The sequence below is a fragment of the Panulirus ornatus genome, chromosome 10 (assembly GCF_036320965.1).
Source record: "Panulirus ornatus isolate Po-2019 chromosome 10, ASM3632096v1, whole genome shotgun sequence".
NCBI classification, from domain to species: Eukaryota; Metazoa; Arthropoda; class Malacostraca; order Decapoda; family Palinuridae; genus Panulirus; species Panulirus ornatus.
In genome coordinates this window covers 7,598,835-7,620,597 of record NC_092233.1, presented here as the reverse complement: position 1 = coordinate 7,620,597, position 21,763 = coordinate 7,598,835, and the positions used below count along the sequence as shown (strand labels likewise).

The window sequence follows — 21,763 nt, the reverse complement described above, 5'->3', positions numbered from 1 at the left end:
TGGTGATAATCATTTTGCTACATATTTTGTTTTGTTTTCCACTCTCAGAGAAAAGTTAAGGAACGGGTAACCCAAAGGCCAGGGTGACTAAGTCACAGATATGACAAAGTTTCTTTTCACTTAAGTATGGCTTTTAGTGCCATATGCTATTCCAGCACCATCTGATGAATTGTTTCCTGTTCTTTTCATTTATTGACCTAACCTGTTTGACCAAGTGAATTTAACCATTTTGTTAGCATTAATATTTCAAGGTAATATTACTGGCAAAATACGGTGATAATAATTTTGCTAAATATTTTCCGTTTTGTTTTGTTTTCCACTCTAATGGGAAAGTTAAGGAAGAAGTAACCCAAATGCCTGGGTAACCAAGTCACAGATATGTCAAAGTTTCTTTTCATTTTAGTGTGCATTTTAGTGCCTTATACTCTTCTGTCCAGTACAATTTATTTCATCCACTTAATTCAGAAAACTTCATAAGTTTTCTAAATACATTTTTTTTTCAAATCCTGGACAATCATTTTGTTGGGTACTTTCCTTTCTATGTTTTCAACAAAATGAGTGATCAGGTTACAGATTTATAGGATCTTTACACATTTGGCATGGGACAAGTTCTGCTCAGCACAATGGACATTGCATTGTTGTTTGGTCTGTAAAATCTGTTTTTAAAAGTCAATTATGAATAGTGCAATGTTTTCAGGCTGTGATGCCAGGAATTGCTGACTTTTACTTTCCTAGAACCCTGACAGTTGCTGCTAATTATTATTCATGTCATTTATTCCTATTAGTTCAGCAAACAATGTACAAAGTTAGGTTTAGTTTTACATAATGAATCTCATAGTTTATATTCTAAAGAAATAAACATAAATTACTTAATCAGAATATTAACCCTTTCACTTTATTACTCATAATATCCAGGTACACACTGTGTACAGGATTTTTTCAAATATTCTTAAAGTCATATCGTCATAAATTTGTTATTATGGTTAACTAAAACATTTTCTATTTAATTTATGCTGCTTGTCTACTAGCAGTAAGAGGCACACTCAAGAGAATTTTCAAGAATGCATTGCAAGATGTATTTTTGGAAGTGATTGGCCACAGACTAATATGATTACTAAGGGTTTTTATCATTACTGTCTATTGTCTTGTAGGAGTGACACAACTTCAAAAATTATTACAATGCAATAGTTATGTTCATAAAAAACGTGTTATATAAAACATATTGTATAAAGTGAATAGTAAATGGGGAAAATAGTTTATGTTCCCAGATGTGATTAAGCAGCACAATAAACTGAATAATAAATGGGTGTAAATAAGGTTTATAAGTTCCCAGGATGACAGAGTTGCACAATACTTGTAGAGATACTATAAAGTCTTTTTCTTACCTGGAAAACTGAATTGATGGCTTGTTGATGGATGATGATCTAGGTGAAGACTGCAACTGTGGTTACTGTGCTGAGGATGGAGTAGTGCTGGTATCTTTCGGGTATTGCTCAGCTGATGGCTGGAATGCTGAACATGATGCATCTATATATTATCACAGGGGTTAGTGTACTTTCTAAAATGATAAAACCAGCCGTTACTATGTAACATGTCATTTGATGATTCACCTTCCCTCTCGTACATGGCTGCATACAATTTCTGTGTCTTCACACAGAAAGGGTCAGAACTTGGTGGCAGAATAATTTGAGTCTGATCTTCAGCCCATAAGTTCATCTTTAAGTATCTGCTTTATCTGAACATCCTGCCTCATCATCCTCTTGATAATAGGACAATCACCACCTGCAGTACTAACATGATCTAATGCTATCTTCATTCTTCTTCATGGTGCAAATTGTAGACTTATTCATAACACACTCCCAGCCAAGTACATTTCCAATGGTACCTCCATGGAGCTTGTACAATAAAGTCTTTCCATTTTCTTAGCTAAAGTCATAGTTTCATTTTTTGTCTCTTTTTACACTTCCTTTAGGACTGTTGCTCCACTTAGATTTTACAGTAAATGCAAATGATAAGGGTGGTTGTTATATAATGTTCAAAAACAACACTACTGGCTCAAGAATATCAAACTGCAGTACATGTACAGCTATCCTGAGAGAATATATATCATGTTACGACCTCATGCCCAGCTGCTATGTGTGGTCAAGACCATTTCACAGAAGTGATAGCCCAGCTTGTAATAAAAACATAGTACATGTAACAGAAAAAGGGTTAGTGAAAAGAAACTTATGACCTGAATTTCTTTTTGTAGACGTGCTTTATATAATGGTCAGCTGTACATAACTTGAAGGTGCAGCTCTCATACTGGCTTCCTTGGCATCTTCAAATATACTGACTAGTGTATGAAAAAATTTGGAATTAGTGTTTGAAAACAATGCAAGGGGTACTACTATAAGCATTAATGAGTGTACTGTACATATACATCCCAGCTGAAGTAAAGAGTTTTTTCTTTTTTCATACATATTCACCATTTCTCACATTAGCGAGGTGGTATCAAGAACTGAGCCTTAGAGGGAAAACCCTCAATTGGCCCCCTTCTCTTTTCCTTCCTTTGGAAAAGTAAAAACTAGAGGTGAAGATTTCCAGTCCCCTGCTCCCACCCCTATTAGTCGCCTTGTATGACACACAGGGAACATGTGGGAAGTATTCTGTATTCCCTATTCCCAAGGATAAGAATATAAACAAATTACCAAGGCATATATGTCTAAGCTTCAGTGAAAGGGTTAAAGAATATTTTTGTTCTAAGGAAAATGATAACCTGGAGCTTTAGTAAAAAAAAGTACATATAACAATCATTATCTGTAAAGGCTGTGCTCATTGGCCCTCGCTTTCAAACTGAGGCACAGTGAACCATGTACTAAAACTTTGAGGGCATTAAATGTATTTTTATAAAACCTCATGTTTCTATGGTCAGCCAAACCAGCTCAGAGGATGACATGCATCATATTAAAATATTAATGTTTTCTTGATCCTTCTTTATTATATTTACCCTTTCTACGATCTTATGTCTTTCCCAATAACGATGATGTGGCTCATTTTAAGAGACAAGTTTTCACTTCTTGCAAAATTCATATATACTTTCCATTGTCTCATCTATTTCCATTTCATTAACCTCTCTATATTTCACTTGAGGCCTAGTCTTGATATGGACTTTTGTTCAAGACTAATGAAGAAAAAAGAGGTTGGAGGTAAACATAAATCACATTTTGATTACTTATCACCTCTGTGAGAGGTACAAAGACTCTACAAACATTTCATTTGCTGATTACCTGCATTTCTTTAAGTATGGTATGTCTAATACCATAGCAATGCTCTAAACTTTTACTTGGTTCAACAGTTTTATAAATGAAGAAGGCACAACTACTTCGCAGTAAAAAGTTAACAAAGTGCAAAAATAGTGAAGGATGCTGAAGCAAGCACATGCAAGGCAGAAAGGGGAAACAGTGAAGCAATTAATGACTGAAAAAGTTGAAGATTAGGACTACATATGATGCAGAATGAATGTGAACAGAAAGGGAAACCTTAATTGGTAGAAAGGTTAAAAAGGCTTCAGTGGGTGACTGAGGTCCACTGAGATTGCTATGTGACTACTGTGTGTGTTATAGAGTGAAAGTTCTTCACTTGTTGCCCTTTTTGGAAGGCAAGGGTGTCTCTAATACGCTGACAATTACTTATGTATATTGTTCTCAAGTCAACATCTTTGCTAAGTTTTAAGCTTTTACTTTGCATGAAATAAGGCACAGTTCAAAGCTATGATAACTCTTTACTAGTTAACTTTAATGCAGTGCAAATGTACTAATCGTACTGTTGGACTCGTGTATTTGAGGCACATGACATTGCTGAGAATGATTCACCATAACGTGTTTAAAATTAATGGTTTTATAAACCTTATTCACTGCATGGCCTGTGGCTGTCCTCACCCATAAATTATGTAACTGTAATATCAAAAACTTGTCTTTCTACTGGCAATAAATTAACAAAATAAATCTTATCTTCTTCTTCCATCTGATGATTCTTGTACTGTGAATTTCTGAAGCAATACTTTGATAGTATCACGTCATGATACTCCTCAGTGAAAAGTTGATTTAAAAATCAATTCCAGTGTGTAAAAGCATGGAGTACTGCACAGTTTTATTTAAACACAGTTGAATAGCAAAGATTATACTCCTTTTTTTGTGCTTTGTGAAAAGTCCATCAGAACTGAAATTCAAGTCAAATAATTACTAAATTATGACTTCCTTTACAGTGCCAACATCCTCCACTTTCCCATATTGACTAGTCTAGCTTTCTCTATCTCTGACGCATGTTCCAATTGGAACTGCCTCAAAGGGGTGGCCACGGCAATAGAATCTCCATAAATAAAGAACTCTAGTGCCGCGTCTTAGCCTTTATTCCTCACCCTTAACAGGCCAATGGCAGACAGCAAGTCTAGTGCAGTGTTTCCAGAGGCTACTAATGACTACTTCTATCTAATGCTCCTACCTACTACTTCTATCTACTGCTACCATTTTGCCAAAAGGCAGGGGAAGCACATAGTGCTCCACAGGAAAATCTAATTATGAAGAATAAGCGGCATAAGTTGATGTCAAATGTTACATATAACAAGAAGAGATTGTATATCTGTTGAAAGAACGCTAGTAGTCCATATATTAGTGAGGCAGAAAGAAAAGACAGCTACCTGGGTAAGAGTGCAACTTGACAACCATGAAAGTGCCGGCTCACTAAGTAGGTGTCACTAACTCTCCTGATACCCTGGCAGGCAGTACTGGTAATATACCTCTCTGCCTATCAACTATTACTGCCCAAGTTTACCTTATCCTATGATTCACTTCCACTTCCATTCGCTGCTAAGTCCACTCCCAGATGTTTATAAAACACTTCAGTTCCTCTAATTTTTCTCCATTAAAACTCATATCCCAACTGCTAAACCTAACAACCTTGATTTTATTCACATTTACTCTTAACTGTCTCCTTTCACACACTTTTCCAAACTCAGTCACTAACTTCAGCAGTTTCTCACAAATCAGCCACCAGTACTGCATAACTGGCAAACAACAACCAACTCACTTCTTAGGCCCTCTCATCCCCAACAGCATCCACCCGTCTCAAAACTCTTGCATTTACCTCCCTAACCACTCCAACCATAAACAAATTAAAACAACAAAGGGGACATCACACACCCCTGCCGCAGACCAACCTTCACTGGGAACCCATCAGTTACCAATGGCATCTCTGCTAACATACTGAAAAAAAATTTTTGTAAACAATGGATGTCAGATGGGTGGAGCTCTTGTGACAGAGTAGTTAATTCTTTGCTGGTGAGGTTTCCCCATTTAAGCCTCACAACTGAATGTCATCAGCTTCTTTAACTTCTTTGGTGTCAATGTCATGAGCCAGGATGTCTTCCTGAATGGGTTTTCCATGAAAGTATGCCTTGATGGTGGAAAATTAGCTTTGATCCATGGACTGGAGCAAGGCAATGGTGTTCTTGAGCATATGTGGGAACACTACTTACATTCATTAGCATAATGCTTTATTGTTGAGGTTCTTGCTGTGATAGGATTCCTTAATGATGGAGCAAGTGTCAAGAAACATTTCTGAAAATACTCAGTTTTATTCAAGATTTCTTTGAACGCCAATGCACGGTTAGCCTTGGCAAAGTCCTAGGATGCTGGGAACAGTACACTTATATAGGAACAATGCACTTATAAGGGCTTCAGTGTGAAATATCCTGCTGGATTTCCTCATACAGGCATCTGACTGACTTTGGAGGCCTAAAAGCCTTGTACACTCTCTCCTTACTTAGAAATAAAAGTTCTTGCAGGTATATATACTGAATAAGTCAGCCTCATTAAAGTCTCATACTTGCCAATGTTCATAGCTGCTAGATGGTTATTTTTCAGTAGCAAAAGTTTCAGAACTTTAAGCATGGCCACTAACCTAGATGTTAAGCAGCCCATGTAGTTTAATTTCTCAAACCATGCCCTGCTAGAAGCAATAGCTTCTAACTGCAAACAGCTTCTTGTTAATTCCTCACAATCTTAAACAATAATCTTGCTTTCTCTTTAATTAGTGTTGAATGGTACATTACATTGGTTCTGGTCCCCAATTCTGACATTAACCTTAAGTACTGTGATTTCCATCGAACCACTCCTATGCCTTAATTAAAATTGAAAGCCCCTTCGAATTTAACTTTGTTTTCTCCTTGTGCCTAATAATACCCATTGTATAGAGCCATTCCTAAAGCCTGAACAGCTGGTGATGACTTTGCAAGCTCTCTTACCACTAAGGGAATAGTACTTCTCACTGTACTTGCTGGCTTTTTTCTGTACATCTTCAGAGCAAGGAATAAGTTGTAAACCACTTAACAACCTGAATAAAATGCACTGGGTATTACAATCTATAGTGCATTGGGAGAATAAAATGATGCAGCATGGCTTGTAATAAAGTGAAGGAAAATGCAACAGCCAAGCAAACGGCTAAGAACTGCACACTACATGGATAAATTTCATAATATGCACTTACTGTACGGCATTTTGATACTCTCTAGTAAAAGACGGTAACTTAGAATTTAATAGAAGGTAACATAGAAACAGACAATGAAAATGGGTTACGATGAAATAAATAATGGACCATCACAAATCAAAGTATAACATGGTACAACTATGCCAATTTCTTCTTCATGCTCCTATCTATTAAATACCAAGTGATTAGTGTTTTCCTTATTTTCTTGGGGCTACTTTCATAATTTTCAACAAGTATAACGGTGCCAATCTTTTTTCTTTGTTTTTTCCACCAAGTATTGCATTAACATACTTTCTTCGTTCACTCTCTGATTTCTTCCTGAGATCCTATTGTGTTATTGTTGACAGTTCTTGTTTTCATCTTTTTTGCTTGCTGATCTTTGCGTCTTTTCCATTCATCCACTGTTTTCTATCTCTTGGTATTTTTCAACTTACACCATTTTTCTTTATAAGTGGTATTAATCCCTCTACTTTTTGATCTAATCTCCTGTAAAATAATGCTACCTTGGTGCTTACGTTGTCTAGATAAACCTCTTTCTAATTTGTTTGTAGTTAAATTATCTAATTCTGCTTCATTCTGTCAAAATGGACAACTCAGAAAGGTTAGAATGGTCCCTTTTCTTCGTGTTGGGTTGAACCTCCCTTGAAGGATGCTTCCATGAAAGGAAGTTTGGTTTCTAAACAAAGGATTAAAAAAGGATGAGTTCCCTCAAAAGCTCTTGCTTACTCTATGTATCCAACTATCCTTGAAGGATGGTGAAAGTATGAACATGTAAATTAATCAATTTTCAAATACACTCACTACTAATCTACATTACCAAGAAACTGGAAATAAAAGGAAATAAATATTCTTATCCTGCACTTTATTACACAAATGAGCTCTCTCAAAGAAGCACAACTTTAAAGTATAGGTGCTTTAAGTACTTTAAAACTCAATTAAGTTCTTACTTCATCCGGTCTTTCCCAAGGTCTAAAGTTTGATTAAACCTCGGTATTCAAACTAACAAACACAAACTACATACACAGTATCTCTTAAGACTTTTACAAAAATTAATTATAAAAAATACAATGCACTGTATCACCAGACACCTAGTAGCTTATAAAATTTCCATGTACCAAATGCAGGTTAATCTACAACCAAAAATGATATATAGCTTTCAGATAATAAAGGAAAATACTCACAATGATTTACTTGTAAATGTATAAGTATTCTACCACTTAATATTTTTCTCAGCATTAATGTTATCAAAAATTGAGAAAACGTATTAGGTACAGATAAGGTATATCAAATATTTTTGATGAATGTGATGTTATTTATTACAAAGAATATCTATCTGCAAGTTGAAACCCCTAAATACAATTCACATATTTCAGACTTCATACCCTAGAAGACCTGAACTGATACTGAAGACACAACATTACATGTCAAATGCTACTAAGTGTTCAATTCAGTTTAAAAAAATAATTACAAAAATTTCATTAAACATATAATTTGTACCTCCAGTTCAATTGTAGTCTACATCCTCCATCTATTTGTATATCTATAACGATACATCTTTCTTTTATTTCTGTCAAAGAATAATATCTTACAAAATTAATTAAAAGCAAAACTTAGTTTTCATTTCCATAAATAGTCGTTGTTCAGAAAAACAATTACTTTTATGATATTGCAAACACATGACTTGGTCATTCTACCCCAAAGTAAATTCAGAATTGAAAAGCAATCAGCAGCTTACATGTGTTAAACATATTCAATTCCCTTAATCAAGACTGGCCCAGTAACCATATGTCCTAAAGAATACAAATATGTACATCAATAGTAAACTGGATAATACCAACCACTGACAAGAAAACATGGTTAAAGAAGACAAGTAAACATGCTACCCCATCAAAAGACAAGTTACCCTAGAATAAGATCTATGGAGTATACACATGACCTTTAACCTCATTCTTGAATATCTAGTTCATTTCTTACACTTAAAATTATCTCATGGGTTTGTCTGAACCATGTTGGACTTTTTAAATTTAAAGCCTCTACCCTACAAACTTCTTAAGACTAGTTCCAATAACACCAGAAATAGACTAATAATCAATTTCGTTATGTGCTTCCTCCTCCTCCTCTTCATACTTTGTACCATTCTTAGCCCGCTCATCTTCATCTTTCATTGGGAAATTGTTGTAATATGTGTTGCCATAATCAGGATAATCTGTGAGTAAAAATTACATAAGAATACTCCAAGGTCATATTCTAGTTCTATCTTCACATTCATAATAAACAAAACAATATGCCTCTAAGCTGGTAAATTAAGTAAATTTGCTAACAAAAATCTAGTTTTCTAATCTTAGCATTAAACCTAAAACTGGTACACTTTCAGTTTGATTCATTTTGAACCATTCATACACACAGTATGATTTCTAGTGGCTTTAACCCTTAAAAGGCTAATGACATAAATCTATTTACTCCTACAAAATCTAAATTTGAATTCAAATATCAAATCTAAATTTAAAGTCAAATGTCAAGTTTCCTGCCTCATTTCTACCAAAAATAGCTGTAGCTACCATGTATGTTTGCCTGACATCAAAAGACTGAGTCGTCCCCTGGAATAATCTATCACCAACTACTGTGTAAAAAATGAGATAACTCAACATCATAGTGGCAGCTGGAAACCCTGCACCACTCTTGGGGATCTCATCCACTTAAGGTGAATTTCCATAATCTGTTTCCAAAGCCCTGTGAAGCAATAATTGGCTCAACCTGATGCTAGATTTGGAGGTCTTCTATCCTTAGGAAGAGTCCAAGATACTTGGATAGGTCACTGGTCAACCAACCTTTTGGAGACTGCAGCCTGCAGGCCCACAGCCACCATTGCCTGGCTGGTTTGGTCCACTTTGTAAATACTTATCCCGGGCCAAATTAATTTTTTCTGATGTACAACTCATAGTGTATAATGTCTAATAGCTGCAGACAATGTTCTGAAGAGTCTACGGCTCTAGATGTTCAATGTGTTTTTTCGTGCTAACTGCCCCTTTTCATTTCGGGGGTAATATTTTAATCTTCCATGCCTATCATGCCAAAGTAGAAATACTTTTGTAGGCAATTTGGGAACAATACCTTCAATGATTTTCTATATGTAAATTATGACTGCCCAACCTTGGTGAGATGTCAAAACACATTTCCTTGCTGAATACACATTTCTAAGAAAGTTACACTAAAAATGATGGGGAAATGAAGATGATGGTGCCTTGCTCTTTGATAAAGCTCAACTTATTCTTGTATCAAAAAATGTTGCAGCCACTGAAAATGTTAACTTCATCTTTTACGAAGTTAGAGAAACTTTGTCAGAAATAACAGTAAGAACAGTTAGTTTATAACTTCCCACACACACCAGAGGTAGATGAAAGATAATATGATCACTTAGCAGATATATATGAAGAACAAAATTCTATCATAGAAGGACATTCTAACATACCAGTATCTAAGAAGAGGGATGGATTCTGTCTAAATTTGCTTAATAATGCACTAATCCACTTAGTCGAGAAACCTACATGCAATAAGAATATATCTGATTTAGTACCAACTACTAATGAGGATCTCATAATGTTAAGTTCAGGTCACTTTCACATCACTTTCAGCATTGCAAGTAATGTTGGTAAACATGACAGTTGCAAAAATACCAGATTTCACACTTGCAAATTCTAGAGATCTTTGCAGTTCTAATGACTCTCCCTTTGTTAGGATGTCATCTAAGGCCTAGTTAAAGAGACTACTGAGCAAACAGAATTTGGCTCATGGTGAGATAGCATGCTGCCTTGATTGAGGACAACAGCACCCTACTATACATGCCTTGAATGAGGGTAATGGCACTGAGTTAAAAATCTTTCCATCCATCCACAAATTCTTCCAGTTATTCCCATCTGACACATTTTGTGTCCTATGAAAAAACTCACATTTATCAAAGGCTTTTACAAAATCTGTATATGTCACATCAGTATTTTGTTTGTTTTTCAGTGCCTGTACAATTTGATTAAAGGTCAACTTAATGACAGCAAGATCTTCCCATTCTGAAAAGTTGTCTTGGGTTATGTAATTCATATGAGTCCTTAAGTAAGTCAATTAACAATGCTACTGGTTACTAGTTTTCCTGGTCTGCTTTGCTTTCTCCTTTGATGGGTAGGGCAATGTTTATCAGTTTCAAGCACTCAGGAATGATACCAGAGTCCACACATTCTGCCCAAGGATATTTAGGTTTGTGTAAATGTGTAAGCAGGTTTTGCACTTCCTTGTAAGGCTGAATGCCATGATTCTAGTCATCGAGCAGAGTACATGCATATATTCACAATGGTCCTCTCAGTCCCACGGCAAGGTGGTGAGGTGGGAAACAACTTTTAGGATGGAGTCAGTTGGGTTGTTAGCTAATATCTTTTTGGTTGTTCTAAGCTATCTCAACATCAATCTACACTGCTTTTTCAGCATCTAAAACCTCTCCTGGCATCATCCCAGTAATTAAACATTTGTACTGTATTGGGAGAGTTTTAAATGCATGGGGCCCCATCTGAACATGTTTGCTTTCCATCTTGACATCTAAAACCTTAGCACATCATCTGAGGAATTTGGGTGCCATCTCAACAGGGGAATTGGATTATCTTTTCATCATGACCTCTTACAAAAGTTCATATATTCATCTAGCGAATGGGCTCAAGGAAAACATACAGCCCTTGATGATCAATTATGTTTTCTTTTTATTTTTTCCACAATAATCCTTCACTGTAAAATGTCTGTGAGCTTCCATGAAAAGGTTCACAGAAAACCAATATTTTATAACCCTTTGAAGATCAGTTTATGTTTCACTAAAATCTTTAGCTTAGTAATCATTTTTTATGGTTCTGATCCAGTAAAAACTTGCATAGCTACTCTTTCTGAGCCTTAACACACTTGCATTTTCTTATGTCAAAATATGGGTTGAAAATCAATACTTATAACATTTTATGACATTTGTTTTGGAAATTCATTAAAAATAAATTCTGAGTATGACTCAAAACACATCACAACATTCAGATGGCACACAATATAAATGAAGAGCATCAACACAAAGATCCTCTGCAAGGCCTCACTTGTAAGTATAGAAAAATCATTAGTAATGTTGGTGGTATAATAATTCTTGGCGACGGTAGTGGAGCGAGTAGAGGAGATCCTGGGGGTGCAATTATTGTTTGTGATAACAAAAGTAAAGAGAGATGGTGATGCTGGAGGTGTTATCAGTGTTAAGTGATACTAGAGGAGGAGTTAGTTCTGCTGATATTGGAGGTGAAGTGGTGGTGGACTTTGTGGTTAAAACAAAAAGCATGAAAAATTCAATTAAATCATGCTATGCACCTTCACCCTGTCACTGCCTTGTGCACTTTAGGGCAGGTGGGCCCATAGACTCCCAGAGAACAAGAGAGTGTATTAATAATACCACTGGTAGATGATGAATAAACAATCTTTCATCAAAACAGTATGCCTGTCACCTTTTCCATTCATTTAAAGATTGCTTATCTTCTAATTTGGTGTCAGTACATGTTTATATTTCACCCCTTTACTACAAGGTCTGTCCACGAATACCTTGCTAAAATCACATACCATAAGTACAATATGCAGCAAATATTCAAAGGCTGGATCAGCAAATGTGATAAGTGTGAATCCTTATATTGTTAGGTTGCAGGGGAAACTTGGAGGAGGAAAGCTGTAAATGACATGGCTAAGTGGAAGCATCAGTAAGTACTGGATTGGCTCAAAATCTCAACAAGCATCAGGAGCAGGCCAAAACCCATTATGTGAAACTGTATGGATAACAGTTATTACAACTGGCATTTATATGAGTAATACTGAAAATTCTGGATAAAAAAAACTTTCCCCTTGTGAAATGCCATATACTAAAGCTCTTCCTGCATTAGCAATTATCATTACTAAGCTTAAAAAACTTAGATTGACAAAGAGGATATATATGTCAGGGGTGGAGGGAACGAGGAGAAGTGGGAGACCAAATTGGAGGTGGAAAGATGGAGTGAAAAAGATTTTGAGTGATCGGGGCCTGAACATGCAGGAAGGTGAAAGGCATGCAAGGAATAGAGTGAATTGGAACGATGTGGTATACCGGGGTCAACGTGCTGTCAATGGATTGAACCAATGCATGTGAAGTGTCTGGGGTAAACCATGGAAAGTTCTGTGGGGCCTGGATGTGGAAAGGGAGCTGTGGTTTCGGTGCATTATACATGACAGCTAGAGACTGAGTGAGAACGAATGTGGCCTTTGTTGTCTTTTCCTAGTGCTACCTTGCGCACATGCAGGGGGAGGGGGTTGTTATTTCATGTGTGGCAGGGTGGCGACAGGAATGAATAAGGACAGACAGTATGAATTATGTAAATGTGTACATATGTATATGTCTGTGTGTATATATATGTATACATTGAAATGTATAGGTATGTATATGTGTTACGTGTGGACATGTATGTATATACATGTGTATGTGGGCGGGTTGGGCCATTCCTTCGTCTGTTTCCTTGCGCTACCTCGCTAACGCGGGAGACAGTGACAAAGTATAATAAATATAAATAAATATATATAGGAAGCTCTCTGCAGTATTACACAGGCAACCCCCAAAATTTATAGATTCAAAATACTATTACATAAAAATTCACTTACCAACATCACTGCGAAACAAGCATGGCTCCATTAGATACATCACAACAACATAAATTTTAAGAGCAAAAAAGAAACACTGTTAATCTTACTATCAAACTATAAATCAGGGTATTATGACGAAGTATGATGAATATAAAAAATATAAATGGTCAAATGCAAAGCAGTAAAATCCTGAATACAAAAGCTTAACCCTAACAGAAAGCCATATGTTAAAGCTTTTCCCACATTAGTAACTATCATTACTAATTTTACCTCAATGATGCATTTTAAAAAACTAGTATATATATATTTATATTTTTTTTTTCTTTTTTGCCGCTGTCTCCCGCGTTTGCGAGGTAGCGCAAGGAAACAGACGAAAGAAATGGCCCAACCCACCCCCATACACATGCCTTGATTCAATCCACTGACAGCACGTCAACCCCAGTATACCACATCGCTCCAATTCACTCTATTCTTTGCCCTCCTTTCACCCTCCTGCATGTTCAGGCCCCGATCACACAAAATCTTTTTCACTCCATCTTTCCACCTCCAATTTGGTCTCCCTCTTCTCCTTGTTCCCTCCACCTCCGACACATATATCCTCTTGGTCAATCTTTCCTCACTCATTCTCTCCATGTGACCAAACCATTTCAAAACACCCTCTTCTGCTCTCTCAACCACGCTCTTTTTATTTCCACACATCTCTCTCACCCTTACGTTACTTACTCAATCAAACCACCTCACACCACACATTGTCCTCAAACATCTCATTTCCAGCACATCCATCCTCCTGCGCACAACTCTATCCATAGCCCACGCCTCGCAACCATACAACATTGTTGGAACCACTATTCCTTCAAACATACCCATTTTTGCTTTCCGAGATAATGTTCTCGACTTCCACACATTCTTCAAGGCTCCCAGAATTTTCGCCCCCTCCCCCATCCTATGATCCACTTCCGCTTCCATGGTTCCATCCGCTGCCAGATCCACTCCCAGATATCTAAAACACTTCACTTCCTCCAGTTTTTCTCCATTCAAACTCACCTCCCAATTGACTTGACCCTCAACCCTACTGTACCTAATAACCTTGCTCTTATTCACATTTACTCTTAACTTTCTTCTTTCACACACTTTACCAAACTCAGTCACCAGCTTCTGCAAATGGATTTGTATGTAGCATTTATGGATCTGGAGAAGGCATATGATAGAGTTGATAGAGATGCTCTGTGGAAGGTATTAAGAATTTATGGTGTGGGAGGCAAGTTGTTAGAAGCAGTGAAAAGTTTTTATCGAGGATGTAAGGCATGTGTACGTGTAGGAAGAGAGGAAAGTGACTGGTTCTCAGTGAATGTAGGTTTGCGGCAGGGGTGTGTGATGTCTCCATGGTTGTTTAATTTGTTTATGGACGGGGTTGTTAGGGAGGTGAATGCAAGAGTTTTGGAAAGAGAGGCAAGTATAAGTATGAAGTCTGTTGGGGATGAGAGAGCTTGGGAAGTGAGTCAGTTGTTGTTCGCTGATGATACAGCGCTGGTGGCTGATTCATATATATATATATATATATATATATATATATATATATATATATATATATATATATTTTTTTTTTTTTTTTTTATACCTTGTCGCTGTCTCCCGCGCTTGCGAGGTAGCGCAAGGAAACAGACGAAAGAAATGGCCCCCCCCCCCCCATACACATGTACATACACACGTCCACACACGCAAATATACATACCTACACAGCTTTCCATGGTTTACCCCAGACGCTTCACATGCCTTGATTCAATCCACTGACAGCACGTCAACCCCTGTATACCACATCGCTCCAATTCACTCTATTCCTTGCCCTCCTTTCACCCTCCTGCATGTTCAGGCCCCGATCACACAAAATCTTTTTCACTCCATCTTTCCACCTCCAATTTGGTCTCCCTCTTCTCCTCGTTCCCTCCACCTCCGACACATATATCCTCTTGGTCAATCTTTCCTCACTCATTCTCTCCATGTGCCCAAACCATTTCAAAACACCCTCTTCTGCTCTCTCAACCACGCTCTTTTTATTTCCACACATCTCTCTTACCCTTACGTTACTTACTCGATCAAACCACCTCACACCACACATTGTCCTCAAACATCTCATTTCCAGCACGTCCATCCTCCTGCTAACAACTCTATCCATAGCCCACGCCTCGCAACCATACAACATTGTTGGAACCACTATTCCTTCAAACATACCCATTTTTGCTTTCCGAGATAATGTTCTCGACTTCCACACATTCTTCAAGGCCCCCAGAATTTTCGCCCCCTCCCCCACCCTATGATCCACTTCCGCTTCCATGGTTCCATCCGCTGCCAGATCCACTCCCAGATATCTAAAACACTTCACTTCCTCCAGTTTTTCTCCATTCAAACTCACCTCCCAATTGACTTGACCCTCAACCCTACTGTACCTAATAACCTTGCTCTTATTCACATTTACTCTTAACTTTCTTCTTCCACACACTTTACCAAACTCAGTCACCAGCTTCTGCAGTTTCTCACATGAATCAGCCACCAGCGCTGTATCATCAGCGAACAACAACTGACACTTCCCAAGCTCTCTCATCCACAACAGACTTCATACTTGCCCCTCTTTCCAAAACTCTTGCATTTACCTCCCTAACAACCCCATCCATAAACAAATTAAACAACCATGGAGACATCACACACCCCTGCCGCAAACCTACATTCACTGAGAACCAATCACTTTCCTCTCTTCCTACACGTACACATGCCTTACATCCTCGATAAAAACTTTTCACTGCTTCTAACAACTTTCCTCCCACACCATATATTCTTAATACCTTCCACAGAGCATCTCTATCAACTCTATCATATGCCTTCTCCAGATCCATAAATGCTACATACAAATCCATTTGCTTTTCTAAGTATTTCTCACATACACTCTTCAAAGCAAACACCTGATCCACACATCCTCTACCACTTCTGAAACCACATTGCTCTTCCCAATCTGATGCTCTGTATATGCCTTCACCCTCTCAATCAATACCCTCCCATATAATTTACCAGGAATACTTAACAAACTTATACCTCTGTAATTTGAGCACTCACTCTTATCCCCTTTGTCTTTGTACAATGGCACTATGCACGCATTCCGCCAATCCTCTCTCACCTCAACTCTCATTTTCCCTCTTTTTCACCTCTAGCACCTTTCTCTTGACCTCCTGCCTATTTCTTTTATACATCTCCCAGTCATTCACACTACTTTCCTGCAAAAATCGATGGTTGTCTGCAGTATCAAAGAGGCAAGCCTAAAAATTCATCGGTACAAAATACTGTTACATAAAAAAACTAACTTACCAACATCACTCTGAGACAAGCACAGTTTCGTTAGATAAGCCACAACAACTTCAATTTTCAGAACAAAACAATGAGACTGCTAATTTGACTAACGAACTTTAAATTCATTACGGTATTATGACAATGTATGATGGATATCAAAAACATAAATTGTAGAATGCGAAGCAATATACTCCAAAACTGATAAACAGTAAAGGCATACAAGAAAACCTTCTGCTCATTACCTACAGCCTTTATGGGAAAAAAAAAATCAATTCCATTAATTCCTTACCATCCTCAGGTTCCTGCTTAATTTTAATAATCTCTTCACCCTCCTCTCCAGGAACACGCTCACGCCTTTCACGATCCCTGAAAATATTAAACAAATAAGCTGCAATTCAGAATACACTATTAAGATATATAACTGCACATTATACAAAATAAGCATTATTTTTCCTAAAACAGAACCATCAATAAAAAACTTATTTTACCGTTCTCTGCGATGCTTCCTTTCACGAGACTTTGATCGTCTCTTGCGGTCACGAGAACGGGACCTATGACGCCTCTTTTCTCTGTCTTCACCTTCCTCTGGTACTGCGGCACCTCGTTCACGGGACCGGGACCGGCGACGTTTACGATCTCGGCTGAAGAAGGAAACTACGTCACTCACACCTCGAACATCAATTACAAGTTAAATCATATCCCCAAAGTTATGATGATTCTAAAAACAGTGTTTAATATGAAAAGCACGTAAATATTTTCTTTCTTAGAGAACATAACCCAGCACCCTGTAAAAATAAATAAATAAACAAGCTAATCCTATCCCACATAAAGTGATTTATTAAAGAAAATTGTTAGAATTCCATAGAAAGAGCCACAAAATATCCAATTCCCTTTAACTAAAACCCCTGTACCTTCACCTAAACCAGCATATGGTTCAAGCACAGCTTACAAACACTACAAGTCTATTCCCATAAAGTTATCCAGTGAAACTTTCTCAGCATGTAAGCTTTTCCTTCTCTCTAAAATTTACCTTCAGTCTTCTTCAACATCTATTCTAACATAATCATTCAATACACTCTTTTGGCAATTCCTTGAACGCGTCCACACCATAACATTACTATCTTTAACTTAACCTGCCAACTTAAAGTATCTTATCTTGCTCACTTCCCTATCATCTTCTATCCACTTCCTGATTCCATGTCTACTTTTTGGAATATCTTTCATATTTAGGTACTGTCAGCCACTTCAATATTTTAAAGATTTATCAAAGAACATATTTTGATCTCAATATACAAAATAAATCAAAGCAATTACAGCCATCAAAATTATCTAATTTTTCTTTTTTTTTTTTTGCCGGTCTCCTGCGTTTGCGAGGTAGCGCAAGGAAACAGACGAAAGAAATGGCCCAACCCCCCCCCCCATACACATGTACATACACACGTCCACACACGCAAATATACATACCTACACAGCTTTCCATGGTTTACCCCAGACGCTTCACATGCCCTGATTCAATCCACTGACAGCACGTCAACCCTGGTATACCACATCGATCCAAATCACTCTATTCCTTGCCCTCCTTTCACCCTCCTGCATGTTCAGGCCCCGATCACACAAAATCTTTTTCACTCCATCTTTCCACCTCCAATTTGGTCTCCCTCTTCTCCTCGTTCCCTCCACCTCCGACACATATATCCTCTTGGTCAATCTTTCCTCACTCATTCTCTCCATGTGCCCAAACCATTTCAAAACACCCTCTTCTGCTCTCTCAACCACGCTCTTTTTATTTCCACACATCTCTCTTACCCTTACGTTACTTACTCGATCAAACCACCTCACACCACACATTGTCCTCAAACATCTCATTTCCAGCACATCCATCCTCCTGCGCACAACTCTATCCATAACCCACGCCTCGCATACAATATACAACATTGTTGGAACCACTATTCCTTCAAACATACCCATTTTTGCTTTCCGAGATAATGTTCTCGACTTCCACACATTCTTCAAGGCTCCCAGGATTTTCGCCCCCTCCCCCACCCTATGATCCACTTCCGCTTCCATGGTTCCATCCGCTGCCAGATCCACTCCTAGATATCTAAAACACTTTACTTCCTCCAGTTTCGCTCCATTCAAACTTACCTCCCAATTGACTTGACCCTCTAATTATAAATACATCAATACACATGGAATCATTTTCTGTTTGGTAGTTGGAACTTGCGTCTAATGACTAAAAGGGAAATGAGCCAGAAAGCCTGGATCTTCTGATAATTACCAATGGAATTTTTTCCCATTCTTGATCACTGTTTCCTCTGTTAACAATGCAGTGTCATGAACAAAGAATGGCCACATCCGCTCACTAATGGTATCATTATCTAATATCATGGAAAAGTAAAAGCAACAAAAATCATCATATAACATGAGGGTGCAGATTTAGTACTGGCAATCTAGACATCCAAATACAATTTCCACTATATGGAACAAGTTTACAAAAACATGTTTTTAAGGATTTTCAATTCTAATGCCCTTAGAAAGGTTTACAAAGGAACTATAGGTGTTCTGTCTCCTACTTACACAGTTGATAGGGTGCTTATATTCTAGAAAACAAACATTACAAAACAAAAATCACAATTACCTGCGTGATCTCCGACGCCTGTCTCTTGATTCACGTTCTCTTTCTCGACTACGAGAGCGTCTTCTTTCAGTTCCACGTTCTCGTTCACGGTCACGCTCACGGTCCCGATCACTGCTACTGTGAATCAATGAAGTAAACAGTAAATACAAAATTTCATTATCGTATGACTTTTTTCATTCCAACCCAAATTCAAGTAACTCTATGGGCTTTGAATGAACTATCTCTGCACGTAAGCAGAGTAAGTTTGTAAGTGATCTAAGAGGCTATATACACTTGATCCAACTCAAGTAAATGGTAAAGAGTTGATAATAACATACAAGCTAATCAAAATAGATATCTTGCTTAACCATCCATTATTCATGAATCTATTTGCACTTTACATGACTTTAAAACAAGTACATGTAATCAAAGTATCCTCAACCTTATAGATAGATATATTAAAGCAAGTTTTCCTCACTAACATTAGCTCTTTCTGTCTATCAAAAGGTATTCTGAAAGTACTTACGCCATACGATCTTCCTCTCTCCCACTACCACGTCTTCGGTCATCCTCACGACCAGAGTGTTTGATGTTAACATCAGGTCCACCCCGACGTGTCCCTCCTAAGCCTCCACCTGCATTCAAATGTTTTTAGTGCTTTCATTAAGTGGATCTGCACTTAAATATACTGGAAAAGTAATAAAATGTCTGTAAAACATTTAACCCCAGCATAATGATTTACACCCAAAAATATCACAGTAAAGAATAGTGTTGTAAGCATTAAGCAAGAGATTGATGAGAGTTGGAGAAAACTATTCCTTGGGAACTCTAATGTACTGTTCATGTGTTTTCAAGGTAAAGACATGGCGGCTGGCTATGATTTTTTTTCAGATGTGGAGGGTGGTATCAAATAATCTTTGTGTGAGATGTCAGGGAACAGTAACAAGTGGTCAGATGATAGTTCATGCAGTGTGCTCCAGTTAGTCCATGAGCACAGAGCTATTGAGAAGAATGCGACAACTGATGAGGTCAGCTGCCAGAAGGTGTAGGTTTGAAGTCTGGTTGGTTGGTTGCATAAACTGAGAACACTAAGAGGTTGCAGTTGGTTTATGAGTAGTTAGCCCATGAGATCATGAGTGCGTGTTGAGCCAAGTGGAATGGCGGACACTGAAATTTTCATAGGTTGGAGCTGGGATGCTGACATGGTTCTGCAGTTGGGTAGTGTATCTGATGGCATGTGGAGTGGGGGAGGTATGTAGAAGTAAATCATGTCTGAGTTGGTACTGTGAAGTTTAATCTCTATGGAATGTATTTCTAGGGTACTGCCATCTGTAAGCTGTTCTGTGATATCAGTGGTGCTGGAGCAAGTAATGGTTTGGTGGACAAGCATTATGAGTATCCTTTTAATAACTTGTCTGTTGTTTCTTACAGTTGTGTAGTTATGGAAAGGTGGGAGGGTAGATATGGGTTAAAATGAGGGCAATGTGGATTTTGTATTCTCTGAACTGCTTAAGTATTTCTGCTGCCACTGGCATAGAGCTGCAAGATGTTTAAGTAGTTGCTGGGGTTCTATGGAGAAGATTGGTTTGTCTGTCAAAACTTAGAGTGAGCATTTTGTGATGTTTGTTGGGAGTTCCTGCTAGAGGTCAGGGGGTTTTGTGACAGGGTACTAAAAGTTGCTGTTTGAGTGGCTCCTGCATTTCCAATATTCTGAATAGTGTCTAATAGATGACAGTGACGAACAATGGAGGTAATACCATTGAGTGCAAATGGAATATCTGAAAAGTACTTTTTGGTGACAGTCACTTGGCAATGTGGGCAGGGGGATACTGGTAGGTCCAGGGTTATGCTTTAAGTCTATCAATCTACTTATATATCTAACACTAAAGCCTGTCCCCTCTTGTAACTCCTCCAAGGTGGGTGGCCATGGCATAAGTCTCTCCATAACTGATAAGCTTAGTGTCTCTCAATTTACACTCAAAATCCACAATCCAACTTCAGTACATTCTCACCTGTAGCCCATGCTTTGAATCCATCCGTCATCATTGAAATTACTTAACCTTCAAACATACCAATATCCAGTAATCCATATTGTGACATCTCTTCTCACAAATTCCACAGAGCTCCCAAAACCTTTTCCCTCATCCACCCTATATCTCACTTTCGCTTCCGCGGTTCCATTCGCTGCCATGTCCAATCCCAGGTATCTAAATCACTTCGCTTCCTCCCAGTTTTCTCCATTTAAACTCACACCTCAACTGTCTCTTATCAATCATACCATATGCTTTCTCCGAATCCATAAAAGTGATATACAAACAATTCTGTTTCTATAAGCAATTCTCAAAATTTTCTCAAACACATTTACATTCATCAGTCTCCAATACAAAATTTTTTTCAATTCAAGAAACAGTGGTGGAAGTATGCAAATCAAAGCTGAAATTTTGTGAACAAGGGAGATGCATCAAATCCTCACTATCACTCAATAGTGTCTTACTGTTCTTGCACTCTTTACTTCTCTCTAGAACATCTTTTTATTCTCTCTGAAGTTCCCTCTCTATCCCTGTAACATCAGCCCCATCTTCAGCTATCACACCTTTCTCCTGACTTCCTGCCAATTACTTT

At 37.8% G+C, this 21,763-nt stretch overlaps 1 protein-coding gene across 1 annotated transcript in view; it reads right to left on the bottom strand.

The window, feature by feature from the left end:
- Nucleotides 1-7,370: 7,370 nt before the first annotated feature.
- snRNP-U1-70K (small ribonucleoprotein particle U1 subunit 70K) overlaps nt 7,371-21,763 on the bottom strand; it is a 49,186-nt gene continuing 34,793 nt past the window's right edge. The window contains exons 6-10 of the mRNA XM_071665485.1: nt 19,668-19,776; nt 19,163-19,279; nt 17,013-17,165; nt 16,814-16,890; nt 7,371-8,731 (exon numbers count right to left, since the gene is read on the bottom strand). Coding sequence (XP_071521586.1) covers nt 8,607-8,731; nt 16,814-16,890; nt 17,013-17,165; nt 19,163-19,279; nt 19,668-19,776 — 581 coding nt within the window. The 3' untranslated portion in view covers nt 7,371-8,606. The remainder of the gene's footprint in view (nt 8,732-16,813; nt 16,891-17,012; nt 17,166-19,162; nt 19,280-19,667; nt 19,777-21,763) is intronic.